Source organism: Podarcis pityusensis (assembly GCF_964106645.2).
Source record: "Podarcis pityusensis genome assembly, chromosome: 2".
Lineage (NCBI taxonomy): Eukaryota > Metazoa > Chordata > Lepidosauria > Squamata > Lacertidae > Podarcis > Podarcis pityusensis.
In genome coordinates this window covers 22,992,139-23,009,220 of record NC_138029.1, presented here as the reverse complement: position 1 = coordinate 23,009,220, position 17,082 = coordinate 22,992,139, and the positions used below count along the sequence as shown (strand labels likewise).

Sequence of the window (17,082 nt, the reverse complement as noted above, 5' to 3'; positions counted from 1 at the left end):
TGGTCGAAGGAGCCAGCGTACAGCTTCCAGGTCATGTGGCCAGCATGACTAAGCCACTTCTGGCGAACCAGAGCAGCGCACGGAAACGCTGTTTACCTTCCCGCCGGAGCGGTACCTATTTATCTACTTGCACTTTGACGTGCTTTCGAACTGCTAGGTTGGCAGGAGCAGGGACCGAGCAACGGGAGCTCACCCCGTTGTGGGGATTCGAACCACCGACCTTCTGATCAGCAAACCCTGGGCTCAGTGGTTTAACCCACAGTGCCACCTGCGTCCCTAATTAGAGTAGTAGAAGAGATATTAAGATTACACTTTTCAATAACTCAAGGAATGTTCTTACCGGAAGTGATCGTGGATAAAGAAAGGATGTCACCTGAGAGGGTTCCAGACTCTTCCCCAAGGGACTCTGCAGGCTGTTAAAAAACGTGGGACATGTAAATTTTGTGTGGCATTTGCTTGTTTGTTTTTTTAAAATGCATATATGAGCAACTTCCTGTTTGCATGGGGGTTGCATTCCAGGTCATCGTGCACGTCAACAGTCGCACGCCAATCAAACACCTGCAAAATGGTCACTGCTTGTGCATAAAATATTATCCAAACCGTAAAAATAACCAGATGTATTAACACTACATTAAAATTTATTTGCGTTTGGTGTAGGCCTTGTCATTTCTCATCTAAATAGCTAATGACACCAATGGTATATTATGACCGACACACACACTCCAAAAGTAAGTGAAATAATTGCCAATTCTCCTAACAGGTTATTCACCTTATTCATCCTTTCTCTTCCATCCAGATACGAGTTTGCTTCAACATACAGAGAACACGCCTGATTCTCCTTGTGCAATTAGAAAGGCTTTGGCTTACTTCCATTGACTAGTCATCTCATTCCTTGGTACTGCTAGTAGATTAATCATTGCCTTTTGATGTCCTGTTCAAACAATATCTTCTATATCCCCTAAATGACTTATTGCTTTAAGAGGAACTCACTATGAAGATGTGCCTCTTCCCACACCATTTGGACAGTGTTAGAAACTGAGATATTAAAGCTAGGAACTAAAGGGCACCTTAAACCTAGGTTGTGGGCCCAACAATGGAATGTCTAGGCGTGCTTTTTTATAACAAGAATACAAAGCTGAAAATGAATGAACTGCAGCTAAAATCTTATGTTCGTTTTTCACATGGTCTAGTCCCTCCCCTGCCCCACCCGCCCTAATATTCTTAAGAGGGTCTCTTCGCCAGTCTTCAGAGAGTAGCTGGAAGTGAGGAGGCAGAAAAAGGTCCTCCTTTCCTTTCACTCTGCAGTTTTAATCTGAAAATCTTTGGTGCAGTTCTGCGCCCAGAAACTGCATGTCCTAATGAAATTCCCTGTCGCAAAATACGCCTAGAACAATGGCAGTTTCAAACACAGCATTTGAGACTCTATCATGATTCTTATATATTGGTTTTATCTTAAATCAGCAGGCGTGGTAGTGGTTTAATACGCTTAGACAGCGTACTGTAACTCAGTCAGAAATACACTCTTCCACCTACGTTCTGAAAGTGAAACATACTGTATTTTTCGTTCTATAAGACGCGCCAGGCCATAAGATGCACCTAGCTTTTGGAAGAGGAAAACAAGAAAAAAAATATTTTGAATCCCAGAAGCCAGAACAGCAAGAGGGATCGCTGCGCAGCGGGAGCAGCGATCCCTCTTGCTGTTCTGGCTTCTGGGATAGCCGCACCAAGCCTCTTCAGGACAGGGGGAGTGTTCCTCCCATTGCCTTGAAGAGGCTTCGCAAAAGCAATGCAAAGCCTCTTGAGTGAAGATGGAGGAGCGCTCCCGCTGCACTCAAGAGGCTTTGCGCGGCTATCCCTGAAGCCAGAAGAGCAAGAGGGATCGGTGTGTGTGCAGTGATCCCTCTTGCTCTTCTGGCTTCAGCGATAGCTGCACAGCCTGCATTCGCTTCATAAGACGCATACACATCCCCCCTTACTTTTTAGGAGGGAAAAAGTGTGTCTTACAGAGCGAAAAATAAGGTACATATTGAGCTTCCTGGACACAGGAAGGCCTAGCAGCGTTAACCTGGAAGCAGTCTGAATTAAGGATCCCAAGGCAGTGCATTTCTACAAAGGCTGACAATACTAACAGAAACAAAGGAAACTTCAGCACTTACATCAGAGGACGCAAGTCTGCAAGGTTTAGCTGGTGGCGGCGAACGTCTGCCTGAACTTCCAGCACCTCTTTCAGTTAGGTAAGAGGGCCTGGATGCGGAAGGCTGGAATGGTGGCTGCAAAGGAATAGCTGGGCGGATTGGTTCCCCAAGCTTTTTTGCATTAGAACACAACTGCTCCTTAGACGACAAAGCAGATTTGGCTGTTCCTTAGGAAAGACAAGCAGTTTAGAGGTTCAGTCCATGTACTTTAAAAAAAGGGGGGTATATAATTATTATAATTAATCGCTCCACTGGGAAGTTTCCTATAGAAATTTTGGGCCCAGTGCTGGAAGCAAGCGATTTATGGGATTTCATAGAATTGATTAGGATATTTCCCCCACAGGTCCTATCAACTTAGCCCATCCAGACTTTTCACACACAAAAAGAATAGCTTTATTTAACTGAATAAGATGCACAGGTAAGATGAAACATAGTAACAAACTTAAGCCAGTTCTCTTTCCCCCACCAGATCACCAAAGAAAGATCAAACCCAGGTGGTAAAACAAAGGGAACCCTTACTTGATTAAAATACAATGGACACAAGAAAAGGCCAGTAATATATTTTAAATATATATTTCTGAGGTTCTTTGGTATACACTCACCTTGAGTTTCTCTGACAAGAGCTCTTCTGCCACTAGATGGTCCCCCAAAAGCCACAAGATCTTCAGGTTTTGTAATCTTCTTCGAGATGTCTCTTTCTGCAGGTAACTCTGTAAGAAATTGAAATTTTAAGGGCAGCATTTGGAGGTGACTACGTGCAGAGGGAGCGCGCGAGTCAAACATTTGTGTTTGACTATTTCACTGCTAATTACGAAGAAGATGTATTATCCAAACAGACTACTGCTGTAACAGGGAGCAGAAAAAGAGAATAAAATATTAAGTTGGCATTTTGTGCAAGGAATCCCGCACATAGCAAATGCTGCCAATTCCACCATGCTGCAGCCCACAGTGCTTCATCTCATTGCATTTCACAAGGTCCTTTAACCCTCAGTAGCAGCTTGGGATATATGTGTAGATGCTGAGAGCAGAAATAGGAAGGAGCCAGCAGCGGCGTAGCGTGGGTTGTCAGCACCCGGGGCAAGGCAAGTAATTTGCGCCCCCTAACCCGGGGCAAGGCAAGCAATTTGTGCCCCCTAACCCCTAACCTGCCGCCGCTGCCAGCTTCTTCTTGCTGCTGCCTGGTCTGGTCTGGTGTGGTTCTCTCCCGCGCTCAGCGCTGCGCTGGGCGGCCACTGCACTGTCCCTCCCCCAGATAGTCCCTCGCTCTCTCTCCGCACCGCACGCCTGGCACCCAACCCCTCCACAGTGGGCGGCGACCCAGCGGCTCGGATCGGATTCGCACAGCCAGCACTGCAGTGAGAGAGAGTGAGTGAGCCAGGTAGGGGCAGAGAGCTGCGAGTGCGAGCGCGACCCCCCCCCAGATGTTGCGCCCGGTGCGGCCGGCCCCCCCTGCACCTCCCACGCTACGCCACTGGGAGCCAGGTAAGCCCCACAGCTCCCCTGGCACTTTTTGGGTTCAACCCAGTGAGTGATCCTGAAAGTTACCATATTGTAAGTACCCTTATACATTTATTTAATTTAATTTCTACACTGCTCTCCATCCGAAGATCACAGGGCGGTTTTCAATATAAAAACCACAAAGATACATACCATAATAATAAACCAAAACAATACCCCCCCCCCCCCAGTTTAAAAGGTCACAGACTGTTTAATTAGCCAAAGGCCTGGGAGAAGAGGAATGCTTTTGCATGGAGCCTGAAGATATGTAATGAAGGCACCAGGCACCTGGAAAGAGCATTTCACAAGTGAGGAGACACTGCAGAAACATCCCATTCTCGTGTTGCTGCCCTCCAGACATCTCGCAGAAGAGGCACACCAATAACAGCCTCAGATCATGATTGCATGGTCCAGGTCAGTTCATAAGGGAAGAGGTGTTCCTTGTGGTATTGTGCTCCTGAGCATTACCATATCTTGAAAATATGCATGCTAAGGTTTGGGGAACATGCAAAAGCCAGTGTAAATGTTCAAAACTGATGAGTTTAAATGCAGATCCAACAACTAAAAATCTTTAGTAAGTTAGTAATTTAATCAACCACTCAGTGTGCTATCTGACTAACACCCCAGCATTTTTATCAACCAGCTCGTTCCATTTAATCACAAAATGTCCAAGAACCCAAAGAGAGAAACAGACAGAGAAATGTAGACGGTAGTGTATAAAGAAGTCCTGGATGAGTCCAAACCCAGCAATGAACTCTGGAAGTCGGGAATTTACAATAATTCCAAGTCAGCAAGTAGTAGTATTTCCATAAATGACGATTAAGATATGATCTTCCCGCAAAAGAGGGGCCAAAAGGGACCACTGGTTTCCCCACATAACTTTGTGACTCGGCATATTGTTGCATGAATCTGACATAAACATTATACCCCGTACTTCTGCTAATACTATCTGCAGCAGAGATGGGTGTTTTTATTTATAGCCTGCCAAATGTGTTGATTTCAAGTATTAGTTACTTGTGGAGTTATATAGACTACTCAAATGAATTACATCTCTCAGCTTCACGTTTCAGGCCATTAAGATGCTGGTTTCAATTGTATGCTAATAAGGAGAATTGGTGGGGATCTCAAACTTTGTTCAACCTCTTACACTATTCCGATCCTTGAGTACCAACTTCCAATTGACACCAGGATCTACAAAAAAAAAAAGCAATCTGAATGTGTTTGTAGTTAAAGGGTTACAATTTATTCCATCTGCTGGTGGGAGTGACCGACCTTGTGACTCTTCTGGTTTTTTACTACTGCACTAGAATATATTACAACAAACCATAGATTTCCTAATCATTTGTCTCATGCCTGTTCATCTCAAGTAATTTGTGAATGTGGGGAGAGAAACTGCCAATTCCCTGTAGCAAGCTGCTGCATACCAAGAGTTTTTGTTTGCGGGGAAAGTGCCTGCACAGGGAAGAAACTATTTAAAGTGGTCTCCGCACGGCAGACATTCAGTTACTCAGATTTGGCTGCTCTTGTGTGTTGCTTGAACTCACCTTCATTTCTTAGAGAAAACAAATAAGCAGTGTCGCCAAGCTTAATGAGCTCACTTGTAGATTCCGAACCATCTACCTCGTATGATGGAACCTCTATCTCTGACGACCGAGAAGACCTAAACAGAATGCAAGGAAGTAAATTTGTTTACTTGACTTGGCCACAAGGTGGTGCTTCTAGCTGAGAGGCGCACACTTCCAACGCCAAGGATCACTGCTACATGTTTATCAACTGAAGGCGGCTATGGCACCACATTAACTGGAGAAAACGCGTTTTCCCAGGTGACAACTACGTTTAACCATTCTACGCAACTGGGAACGGGGACAGCATCTGGCAATCGGTTGCACCAGTGCGTTGGTTGCAGAACCAATGTCATGTCATGGCATTGCGGTGGAGGAAGAAACCTGCAGCAATATCCTCTCTGAGATGCCAAGCAGAAACGCCGAGTTCAGTGCATTCCATCAGCTTGCAGAGGCTCTCAGTGTTCTCAACCTGTGGGTTCCCAGATGTTGTTGGACTACAACTCCCATCATTCCTAGCCAGCATGACCAGTGGTCAGAGATGATGGGAGTTGTAGTCCAACAAACATCTGGGGACCCACAGGTTGAGAACCACTAACATATCAGAAATGCAGAAGCAGTTGTGGAGCAAGCAATGGTGGGGAGCGAGAAGAAGAGAGGTGTTAACTGTATGCTTCACAACTAAAGTGGTGCCCATGGTCATCGAAAGGCCATAGTCTAAAATTACCTAGCTGCACCACTGCCTCACCTATGGAAGCAGTCTAAAATTACCTAGCTGCACCACTGCCTCACCTATGGAAGCAGAGAACAGTGGTACTAACATGTTGCACATTTTGCAACCTAGTAAAGACTTGGGAAGCTAAGGGAACTATGAACCTGCCTTACCCCGAGGCAGACGGAAGTGTCAGGGAGGGAACTGGCACATCATGAACACCACCTTCTTCCTCTTCGAGACCGGTAGTCTGGACTTCATCTTCAGCCCTCTGGTTAAGATCTTCTGTTCATAAACAAAACTATTATGAGCAAGGAGCAAGACAGACTTCTGCCTGCCACAAAGATGACCGTGACAATATCAATCCCCTCCTCAGCCCACACATCTGCAGTGGCATATCAGTCAGCGTATGACTAACGCAGCAAAATATTTATTCTGGCACAGAAGCTTATACAGTGGTACCCCGCAAGACGAACGCCTCGCGAGATGAAAAACTCGCAAAACGAAAGGTTTTTTCGTTTTCGAGTTGCCTCGCAAGACGAATTTCCCTATGGGCTTGCTTCGCAAAACGAAGCTTGCCCCGGGGACAGCGGGTCTTCTCTTCGTGCTGCCCCCGGACCTCTTTTGAAGCAAGGGTTTGCGGGGAGATCGCTTCTCCCTGCAGCCCCTTGCTTCAAAAGAGGTCCGGGGGCAGCGGGAAGCGCTTCGCGCTGCCCCCGGACCTCTTTTGAAGCAAGGGTTTGCGGGGAGATCGCTTCTCCCTGCAGCCCCTTGCTTCAAAAGAGGTCCGGGGAAGCAAGGGGCTGCGGGGAGATCGCGATCTCCCCGCAGCCCCTTGCTTCAAAAGAGGTCCGGGGGCAGCGCGAAGCGCAGCGCTTCTTCCCCGCTGCCCCCGGACCTCTTTTGAAGCAAGGGGCTGCGGGGAGTTCGCTTCTCCCGGTGCTCCGAAGCGGGGCGGGGGGGCGGGAACACCTTCCCCCACCGCCCCACTTCGGAACGCTGCTCCGAAGCGGGGCGGGGGGGTGGGAACACCTTCCCCCACCGCCCGGCTTCGGAACGGTGCTCCGAAGCGGGGCGGGGGGGTGGGAACACCTTCCCCCACCGCCCCGCTTCGGAACGGTGCTCCGAAGCGGGGCGGGGGGTGGGAACACCTTCCCCCACCGCCCCGCTTCGGAACGGTGCTCCGAAGCGGGGCGGGGGGTGGGAACACCTTCCCCCACCGCCCCGCTTCGGAACGGTGCTCCGAAGCGGGGTGGGGGGGTGGGAACACCTTCCCCCACCGCCCCGCTTCGGAACGGTGCTCCGAAGCGGGGCGGGGGGCGGGAACACCTTCTGAAGGCTGGCGGGGGGCAAAAGTCTTTGTCCCCCCTGCCTGCCTTCCCAGGGGCTTTTAAATCGCCCCGGACAGCGGAGAAGTCCTCCGCTGTCCCGGGGCGATTTTAAAATGCCGCCCGCCAGCATTTTAAGATTGCCCGGACAGCGGAGAAGTCCTCCGCTGTCCCGGGGTTTTTTAAAATGCTGGGGGTGGGAAGAAAAGCCCTTATCCCCCCCCCCAGCCTTCAGAAGAGGCTGAAGGCGGTTTCCCTAGGAACGCATTAATTGATTTTCAATGCATTCCTATGGGAAACCGTGCATCGCAAGACGAAAAACCCGCAAGACGAAGAGACTTGCGGAACGAATTAATTTCGTCTTGCGAGGCACCACTGTACGATGCACTGTCTGTTTATGTAAGGTGTGCTGGCACTGTTGTAAAAACCCAGTTTCATCCAGTACCAGCCACTTTGAGCTTTAAATCTCACAGGCTTGATTGCTTTGCAACCAATATTGTTAAATAAAAACTACTTGCTAAGAAATTTAGCATTGTTTTACTCCATATTTTGTGGTTTTATATTTTGATTTTGTTCTGTGAACCACTCTGAGACCTCTGGGTACAGGGTGGTATATGAATTCAATAACTAATAATAAGCTTTTTCTTTCTTTTCTATTATTTCCTATGCTCTTATTCCCCCCCCCCCCGTAATTACAGCCTGACGGTGACTGAGAGGCACCGCAAGTCCTTTCACTTTATGCCAACATACTGATGCTAAACAAGGCATTGAAAGTGCTCTCTCTTTTTAAGAATACCCCTCTAGGTGCAAAAAGTGATACTACTACATACAAATAAACAGAATACGCTATCTGCACAGAGGAAGCACATGCCATTGATTATGCCCCTTCTCTCACCGCCATTCTGAGAAGCCGTCTCACTGATCTCTTCTGTCAGGTACTCGAGCAAGCCATCAAATATTTCCAAGAGATTTCTGATGGACTCCTTATTTCCTTTCACAATGTTCTCCCCTTGACAAAAATCGGTGTTAATAGATTGGCAGAGAATGCGGGGGGGGGGGGGGACATGGGTATTGTATGCCTTTCACAACGGGAAGAATGATGGGCAAGGCTGGGCTCCATGCAAATGGCTCAAAGTCGTGCGTCTCCACCCCCATCGTTCAGCCTGAACACTGAGATCCAGCGCCGAGGGCCTTCTGGCGGTTCCCTCATTGCGAGAAGTGAGGTTACAGGGAACCAGACAGAGGGCCTTCTCGGTGGTGGCACCCACCCTGTGGAACGCCCTCCCTTCAGATGTGAAGGAAATAAGCAGCTATCTTCTCTTTAAAAGACATCTGAAGGCAGCCCTGTTTAGGGAAGTTTTTAATAGTTGATGCTGTATTGTTTTTAACACTCGATTGGAAGCCGCCCAAAGTGGCTGGGGAAACTCAGCCAGATGGGCGGGGTATAAATAATAAATTATTATTATTGTTGTTGTTGTTATTATTATCATTATCATTATTATTATTAAATCAAGCCGAATGCAACAGTCGGCATAAAGCGAGCCGTGTTGTGGATTGTTCTCTCTGCTCATTACGATTAGATGAAGTAAAGGGAAATTCATGGTGAGAGAAAATCATGCAGAGGATGTTTTCCTTTCTCATTCCAAATCCCTCAGAATGCCTTTTGAAATTTTTTGGAAGCCCTTGTAAAGCATCTGAGGCTGCTCCATGGAGCATAGTATTGGAAAGGAAACTCACAACAGGTTTCAAGTAATCTCACCTCTGAGTCACAGTTCTAAAATCGAAGGAAAGGGTAGCAGCAGGGAATGTCAACTCTGTGGCTTTGTTTAATGAGCTGCATTAGAACACTTGGGGCACAATCCTGCATGCCAAGAATTCTTGTAAGCTCCATCTCCCCAACAAGGTGCAATTGTTTTGCTAGGAGAGGGATAACCCGTTTCTGACATAAGTATTTTTGTATGCCTTGGTGGGGGCTTGACCCTCCTCACGGTGCTAACCATAGAGATCCATGAACAAACCCATTATCCAAAGCAGTGACATTTCCTCTTTAGATAACTGCTGGTATAGGGAAGAGTCAGCCAGAAAGAAATGCAACTGGTATTGAGTCCCAAATGTCTTTCATGCACTAACAAAATCCTTGCGCTAACAGAGCTACTTCATGGGATACTGCCCTCTGAATGTGTTTTAACTAATGAAAGATTTAGGTCCTAAATCTTTCAGTAAGTCGGATATACTTCCTAGATTTTAGGAAGGCCCTATCAATTTGTCTTACTGGGAAAAGGTGCTCCATTGAGCAGCATGATCCCCTGTGCTCTTTTACGCAGAAGCACAGAGACGCACTCCCTAGTGTGTTTAGGATTGCAGCCCAGGTCACACATTTCCAGTAAGTGAAAACATTGATTAAAAATATGGGAGGAGGAAACTGCCAAGTTCATACAGAGACTAAAAATTGATCCCTAAGTGGACAGGGTTATATCCTACCGAGTTATTGCAGAAGCACTCCCCCAATCTCTCTCTCCTTCCCTTCCCCCAATATGCTCTGTTGGTTCCCAAACCAAGTCACATGGAGTTCCTCAGGAACCTGGACTGCAGTTCTTTATATACCGCAGGTTCAGGAGGCAATGGGGATACATGTATCATATCAAGGTGATATTCTTAGTATCTTATCAACATAAGCCAACTTATCTTATCAAGCCCGTATCAACTTGAGACCAGTTTACCTACGAGATCGCTTTACCCCACAGGTGCCCACTTGAACCCTTTGATCAGCAGAATTGGTACTACTACAAGAGCCACGTAATACCCCTTCCGCATCTGTAAAAACGTGATCATTTAGTTTGGCAGCGCCTAAACTTCAGAACTCCCTGCTTCTTGAGATCAAGCAGGTGCCTTCACTGTACAGTGGACGCTCAGGCTGCGAACGTGATCCGTGCAGGAAGCACGTTCGCAACCCGTATCTGCGCACGTGCAGGTTGCAATTCAGCACTTCTGCGCATGTGCAAAGCGCGATCTAGCACTTATGCGTATGCGTGACTGCCGAAACCCAGAAGTAACCCGTTCCGGTACTTCTGGGTTTTGGCAATCCGTAACCCGAAAAAATGCAACCTGAAGCGTCTGTAACCCGAAGTATGACTGTATTCTTTTTGGTGCCTTCTAATAGCATTATTGTTTAGAAAAGCCTATCCAGATGCTTAGATAGTTGAGGTGATCTTAATCTGCTTTAGTACTTTAACTTTTTTAGGAATTTTTTCTCAATTTTATCTTTTCGTAAACCACTTTGAACTTTTTTTTATAATTAAGTGAATTCATAAAGGTTAATGAACTTAATTAAATAAATAAATATTAAATAAATAAATAAAATAAAATAAAATAAATAAATACATACATACATACATCCAGCATAATTAAATTATTGCTCGCACCAACCATAAAAGTGCATATAATTTTTTATTATTAATTTTTTTCAATAGCAATCATAGAATGGTAGAGTTGGAAGGGCCCCTGAGGGTCATCTAGTCCAACTCCCTGCAATGCAGGAATCTCAACTAGATTACAAATGATAGGTACCCACCAGTTATATGCGATAAGCTGATCTGCAAATAGTCCAAAGCCAAAGAATCTATCACTGCCTGCACATTATGGGCATCGTCTTCAGGGCAAAGAGGTGTGGCTATGACATCTATAAAATAATAGTACATCATGCTATTATTTCACAGAACGGTATACTGCGTAAGCTGCTTTTCATGTAATCTGAGAGCAAGTCTGCACAGACCCCATGAGTCAGTTGGCAGGAATCTATATAACAGTGGATTGTGTATAATCGTTCAGTGCTTTCTTGTGCCAATATTGTTAAAAAGAAGTTTAGAGCAGTTTCCATTTGTGTTTAGTTACAAGTGTGTGTGTGTGTGTGTGTGTGTGTGTGTATTCATATATATATATTTCTCATTATGTTATTAAAAGCTCTTGGATATAGAACATATGATGCCTATTTATGTCCAAATCTCACAGCATTACTATTTATTTCAAATATACATAGACAACAGGAAAAAAACATTACCCTAGAAAACCAAGACATTGTAGGAGGTATGCATTCTTACCTGGCACTCTCTCTCCCAGTATCGATTCATAAAGATGAATAAACACTTTAGCTCCACAGTCAGAGAGATTGCTAACATGCAAATCTATGTTACATTTTGTCAGGAGATCATTGGCAACATTGACCCATTCTATGAAAATAAAAGAGATGAAACATTATGGCTTTTCAGAGAATGTGTTTGCATAAAAAAGGCTACAAAATCTTCTACCAAGGACCCAAAAAGGACTTAACAATGTTTTTTTAATCTCCATCAAAAACAAGTTTTCTGAAATAATGGGTGCAAAATTGCCATTTATCTCATAATGCATACATTAATCTCCAGCAATTGAACTGGCAGGCCTATTTGTTTATTACCACGGCAGTAGCCCATGATGAATCAACATTCTCACCAATCTTGTTGGGTAGGGAAAGTGGCGTTTAGAGGTCAAGATCAAACTCGTATAGAAGTATCAAGTTTAGTAATTAAAAACATATTTTTAAAAATATATTATCACATTTTAAGAATAACTCTCTAGTCTAGACCTTATCATTCATCTTATTACAAATGTATGTAAAATACTAGCTTAAAATGTAGCATGTGTTTCTTCTGTCAGCCTGGTATGATATTGCAGACAATTCAGGAAGGAATGTTGCCTCTTTTAATGATCGATTTATTATCTTCAGATTCCTTTTTTTGATGCTTAGAGGGATTACTAGAAAGAAAAAAGGTAATATGATAGTTGATTGCACAATTCTCTTCAGGCTGCATGCCATCCATATGTAAGAATCTGGTCTTTTCACATTTGTCTTTCCTATATTTCCTATATTTTTTCAGCTGTAAGCCCTTTGGAAACAGCAATGGAAAGTATTTTTTTCTACACAACACTAACCATGCTGGTAGGGAATCTGCAGGTCAAATTAAGCACTCAAGGCTGCCTAATTTGGCCTGTGAGGCCATTTTCATTCACACCAATCAGATGTGCGACTCGTATAGTTGTGGGTGCCAATGAAGAACCAGGAACATAAAGCTCAGTGTGTGCTCTTGATTGTTCCTTCTCACCAGGCTTTTGCATTCCTGAGTAGCTCCAACTATTGCCAAAAGTAATTGCACTTGCCAACCGGGCATTAAGTGGTGTGTCAATCATTTTATAGTAATAATAATTCACTGACAAATTTAAGCAATGCCAAATGTCAGCCTTGCTGCAAAAATGCAATCAGGAGAGCATGGCTTGGAATCATAACTTCAGGTAACTGACAGGTGGGTGGCCCCACCCTTCTGACAAATGTGGCCTGACAAAAGCAGCTCCCTATCCCTGACATAGCATTTTGTTGGGTCTGTAACATGCAGTAGGAAGCCAAAACTAAAATATATTTTGATGAATGATAAAGGTTGTGACACCACTGTGACCATTTTAGTTTAGCTTTTGCATGCATTGTTTTAATGATATAGACCGCTTTGGGTATCAAAACATTGGTGAACTCCTATATTTGCATTGTGATGTACTAAATATTATTTCTGAATATACTGTAAATAAATGGTTTAAGAAAGAAAAATATTGGTGGGCCTGCAAACTTTTAGTCAATTTCCAGTTTCTGAAACAAACTCTGTTCAAATACTACCTAATTTGGGATGCATTCTGTTTTCAAATATATGGAAATCTGATAAACCTTGCCAGATAATATAAGTTTAATATAGAGCCCTGTGAACCAGTTCTGGGATATCAGGTTGCAATTGCATACTTGTTTTTGTATAGCCACTGTCAAAACCTGTCGGAAGGAGCTGCAGGCAACAGATCTCTCAGAGCAATGCCAAATATACTCTCTTAGATTAGTGCCAAGTGAGGAAGCCAAGACAAAAACCAGGACAGCACTATGTGCTCAGTTTTCTAAGAACATGAGCTTCCTCCCTCCCAGTGCAATCCTATACAGATATACTCAAAATTAAGTGCAAATGACTTCAGTGGGGCTCACCCACAGGTAACAGTGTTATTCATACGCATAAGATACCTTGTAAAGGCACAAATTAAAGAGAAAACATACGCAACCAACAAAAGCTTGCTTATATTGCTAAATGGAAACATACATGTTATTACAAATATAATGAAAAAATGCTTGTTTCCGATGTGCTAAAAGAAGCAGCATTTTATCAGGTGTTTAGTTACCTGAAGGCAAGGAATCAATCTTATATTTATTGTAAGCACTCACAACTGGAATAGCCATAGGGACTGATTCCCTTTTAACTGTGCATTGTTAAGAGAACAAAATTCCTCTAAGAGTAGCTTTCTCATCTGTGTCATCAGACAAGTTAAAAGAATTATTTACCAGCATTTCACAGGCAAGAGCGATAAAGACATGCAATAGAATGGTCATATATACGTGCTTCTTGGGCACCTTGTGTTTTCCTAGATGAGGGCCCTCCTCACCATATCTGATGAAGTTGGTTCCACAGACACTTATACCACAGACACTTATACCATATATCCACAGACACTTATACCATACTAGATAGACTTAACATATAGCTTTCTTGACTTTGCCAGTGTGGAGTCAGATTGTATGCCTAGAGATGAATTACAGGGATGTGTGGTGCAGAATTCCCCTCCAATAAATTCATTACTGGCAACCATTCATGGATACTGATTGCAAAAACAATATTGGGCAACCCAGTATTTGTGTTGATTGGAAGTTCGGCTTCTGCCCACCTTGCAGTTCAAAAGCAGTTTGAAAGTAGATAAATGGGTACCGCTGCAGCGGGAAGGTAAACGGCGTTTCTGTGCGCTGCTCTGGCACGGTGTCCCATTGCGCCAGAAGCGGTTTAGTCATGCTGGCCACATGACCCAGGAAAGCTGTATGCGGACAAACGCCGACTCCCTCAGCCTGAAAAGCGAAATGAGCCCCATAGTTGCCTTTAACCGGACTTAACCATCCAGGGGTCCTTTACCAATTTACCTTTACTGGGTCGTTTCAAAGTTGGTTAGGTCTTTTTTTTTTTTTTTTTAAAAAAGGAAAAATAACCATGTTCAATTAGATCACACTGTAGTAGAGCATCAGAAGATTTCCAGATAGAAACGGGGGTGGGAGGCTGGGGATCTGATGCTTTTAAGAGAAAACTCACATCACAGACGACTGAGCTGTGTTTCTACAGAGATAGGGGCTGAGGTGGCCCCGCTGTTTTACATAGGTAAAAAGGTAAAGGACCCCTGGATGGTTAAGTCCTGTTGTCAGAAGCTGGGACGGAGCAATGCTTGGAGTTCACCCCGTCCCGAGGATCCGAACAGCAAGTTTTTGCTCGCTCCCATGCAAGGGGAGAGCCATATGGAAAGCATTATTACCACAGGGAACAAGAACCTGTGGACCCCACCCCACCCCGGAGCTGCTGAACCCCGACTCCTATCAGCTGAGGGGCAACAAGTGTTAGGAGAACGTGGGAATGGGGTGAGGGGGAAAATGGGTGTCGCCCTCCCTACTCCCGCCTCCGAAATTAGGGTCCCTCGCCTTCGGGGGGGGGTTCCTTCCTGCGCCCCCCCCGCCCGGAACTCGTCGGAGCGGGCCCGCCCACCTCTTTCAGCGGCGCCCATCTTGGGACGCGGAGGCGACTTAATCTCCCGCAGCCGGGCCCAAACGAGCGGCCCCCTCACCTCCCGCTTCCTTCGCCCTTAAGCGATGCCCAGGGATATTTAAACGATTGGCCCGCTCTACGGCCTTTTGCTCTGCGATTGGCCAGCCGGGAGCGGAAGAGGCAGGACTTCCTCTTGTCACTGTCGGCTCGCGCCTTCCCCGCCCCCCTTCCTGCCCGCCTTGTTGCCGCGGCTGTTTATTTTCCAGGCCGCTCCAGTTGCCGTGGCAACGGCGGCGGGGGAATTGATGGCGGGATGGAGCGGGAACGAGCCTCCCGTTTTGCCTTGTTCGATTTGCGTCCTGGGTTTTTTTGCCCTGCCTTTCCTTCGAGGGCCCTCAGGGCATCCTCCCCTCTCCCACGCGCTCTTTATCCGCAAAACAACCCTGTGAGGTGGGCTAGGTCGACAGAGACAGCGAGCGGCCTAAAGTCACACACAGAGACACAAAAACACACCATGCGGCCCAGCTAGGGTTGCCATGCGTCATCTTTTTCCAGGACGCAGCCTCCTTTTTAGGTAAAGTTAAAGGGACCCCTGACCATTAGGTCCAGTCATGACCGACTCTGGGGTTGCGGCGCTCATCTCGCTTTATTGGCCGAGGGAGCCGGCGTACAGCTTCCGGGTCATGTGGCCAGCTTGACTAAGCCGCTTCTGGTGAACCAGAGCAGTGCACGGAAAACGCCGTTTACCTTCCCGCCGGAGCGGTACCTATTTATCTACTTGCACTTTGATGTGCTTTCAAACTGCTAGGTTGGCAGGAGCAGGGACCAAGCAATGGGAGCTCACCATGTCACGGGGATTCGAACTGCCGACCTTTTGATCGGCAAGTCCTAGGCTCTGTCGTTTAACCCACAACGCCACCCACATCCCCTTTTTACGGGTATGTAAAAGGAGAGTCGTCATAGTTAAAAGTAGAAGTCAGCAAAGGTGTCCTCTTTTTTTGCAGACCTAGGCCACTGCCCGGCCGTGCCTGGGTCCACTGCCAGGTTTCCAGACAGGGCAGAAGAAACCTCTTGTCTTCGGATGGCGGCATTCGTGTTGATTTTGAAAGATGTAAACCAGCGGAACAGGCCCCTTGGCAGACCTCATTTTGGATGATCAAGGACAATGTGCCAGCCTTGAGAGCGCCTGCTCCTGCTGCCAACTAGCCACGGAGGACATGGTTATAGGTTGGAAGGCGATGGAAGGTGGGCAGGAGAATAAAGGCTTGCGTGTCACATTGGGCACACGTGACTTACGGGGAGGCAAGTCAAGCCTAGCAAGGTCAAAACTGCAGGAGTCTTGGAAGGCGATTCCTCTGAGAAAGAGAACAGTTTTCAGCATTTCATCAGTGGGATCTGAGGAGTTTGTGTGTTATTCGTTTGATTGTAGAGTGTATGCAGAATTGGAATTCTGCTATATCCCACCCCAAGCCTTTGTTCCTAATGTTCCATTGGAGTCTATAAAACTAACCTTAACCATTTCTATTCTCTAGCTGTCGTAGAACCATTTTGCTTAAATGCCTATTCCAAAGAAATAAAATTGAAAAGTGTGATAGTTTCCCCCCAAAATCTTCATTTGTGACTTCATGGAATTCACTGTTTTATCCATTCATGTTTCACATTGTCCAGAAACATAACACTTGATTTTAGCTTATAACCTTTGTATACTATTGTGTTTTGATAATAATGGTTTTGGATTTAGCATCCATGTTGTAGTTGAGTTCAGTCACAACAGAGATAAAGCTAAAGACTGAAAACACTTGATTAAAATGAGTCTAATGTCTCAAAACATTGTTGTATTTCCTTTAGTCCAGGAAATACCAGCAAAACATACTTGCTGAACTACACAATTGTGTGTAGTTTTGCAGTATCCTAAAGTAATATTCATTGTCTTGGGCATTGCCCAAGTACTGATCCTACATCTTGACTTATGGTAGGTTGTACTTGGAGTAGACCCATTATTATCAATGAATATGGCTAACTTGGGTCCATTCATTTCAGCATTGGCTACAACCTTGTGTAACCCAAGTATGTACTTAATGGGTATTTGTGGATACAGCACTGTCACTTGAGGCCTTGGTGGTGAGAAGTGTCTCTTTCCAGTTTCAAGTAGTT

General features: G+C 45.4%; 1 protein-coding gene and 1 long non-coding RNA gene across 4 annotated transcripts in view; one reads left to right on the top strand and one right to left on the bottom strand.

The window, feature by feature from the left end:
* CEP95 (centrosomal protein 95) overlaps window positions 1-15,098 on the bottom strand; it is a 28,621-nt gene extending 13,523 nt beyond the window's left edge. The window contains exons 1-9 of one of the 3 annotated variants that reach the window (XM_080994470.1): window positions 14,929-15,098; window positions 11,392-11,520; window positions 10,866-10,973; window positions 8,190-8,303; window positions 6,140-6,251; window positions 5,237-5,352; window positions 2,798-2,905; window positions 2,157-2,362; window positions 341-413 (exon numbers count right to left, since the gene is read on the bottom strand). In XM_080994470.1, coding sequence (XP_080850596.1) covers window positions 341-413; window positions 2,157-2,362; window positions 2,798-2,905; window positions 5,237-5,352; window positions 6,140-6,251; window positions 8,190-8,303; window positions 10,866-10,973; window positions 11,392-11,520; window positions 14,929-14,947 — 985 coding nt within the window. In that variant the 5' untranslated portion in view covers window positions 14,948-15,098. Of the gene's footprint in view, window positions 1-340; window positions 414-2,156; window positions 2,363-2,797; window positions 2,906-5,236; window positions 5,353-6,139; window positions 6,252-8,189; window positions 8,304-10,865; window positions 10,974-11,391; window positions 11,521-13,531; window positions 13,605-14,928 lie in introns of those variants that run through there. The other 2 variants (XM_080994468.1, XM_080994469.1) reach the window with 2 other exon arrangements.
* Window positions 15,099-15,187: 89 nt separating this feature from the next.
* Window positions 15,188-16,520, top strand: LOC308471155. The gene is made up of 2 exons (XR_013982718.1): window positions 15,188-15,502; window positions 15,933-16,520. It is a non-coding gene; the product is annotated as an uncharacterized lncRNA (long non-coding RNA).
* The last annotated feature ends 562 nt before the right edge of the window (window positions 16,521-17,082 follow it).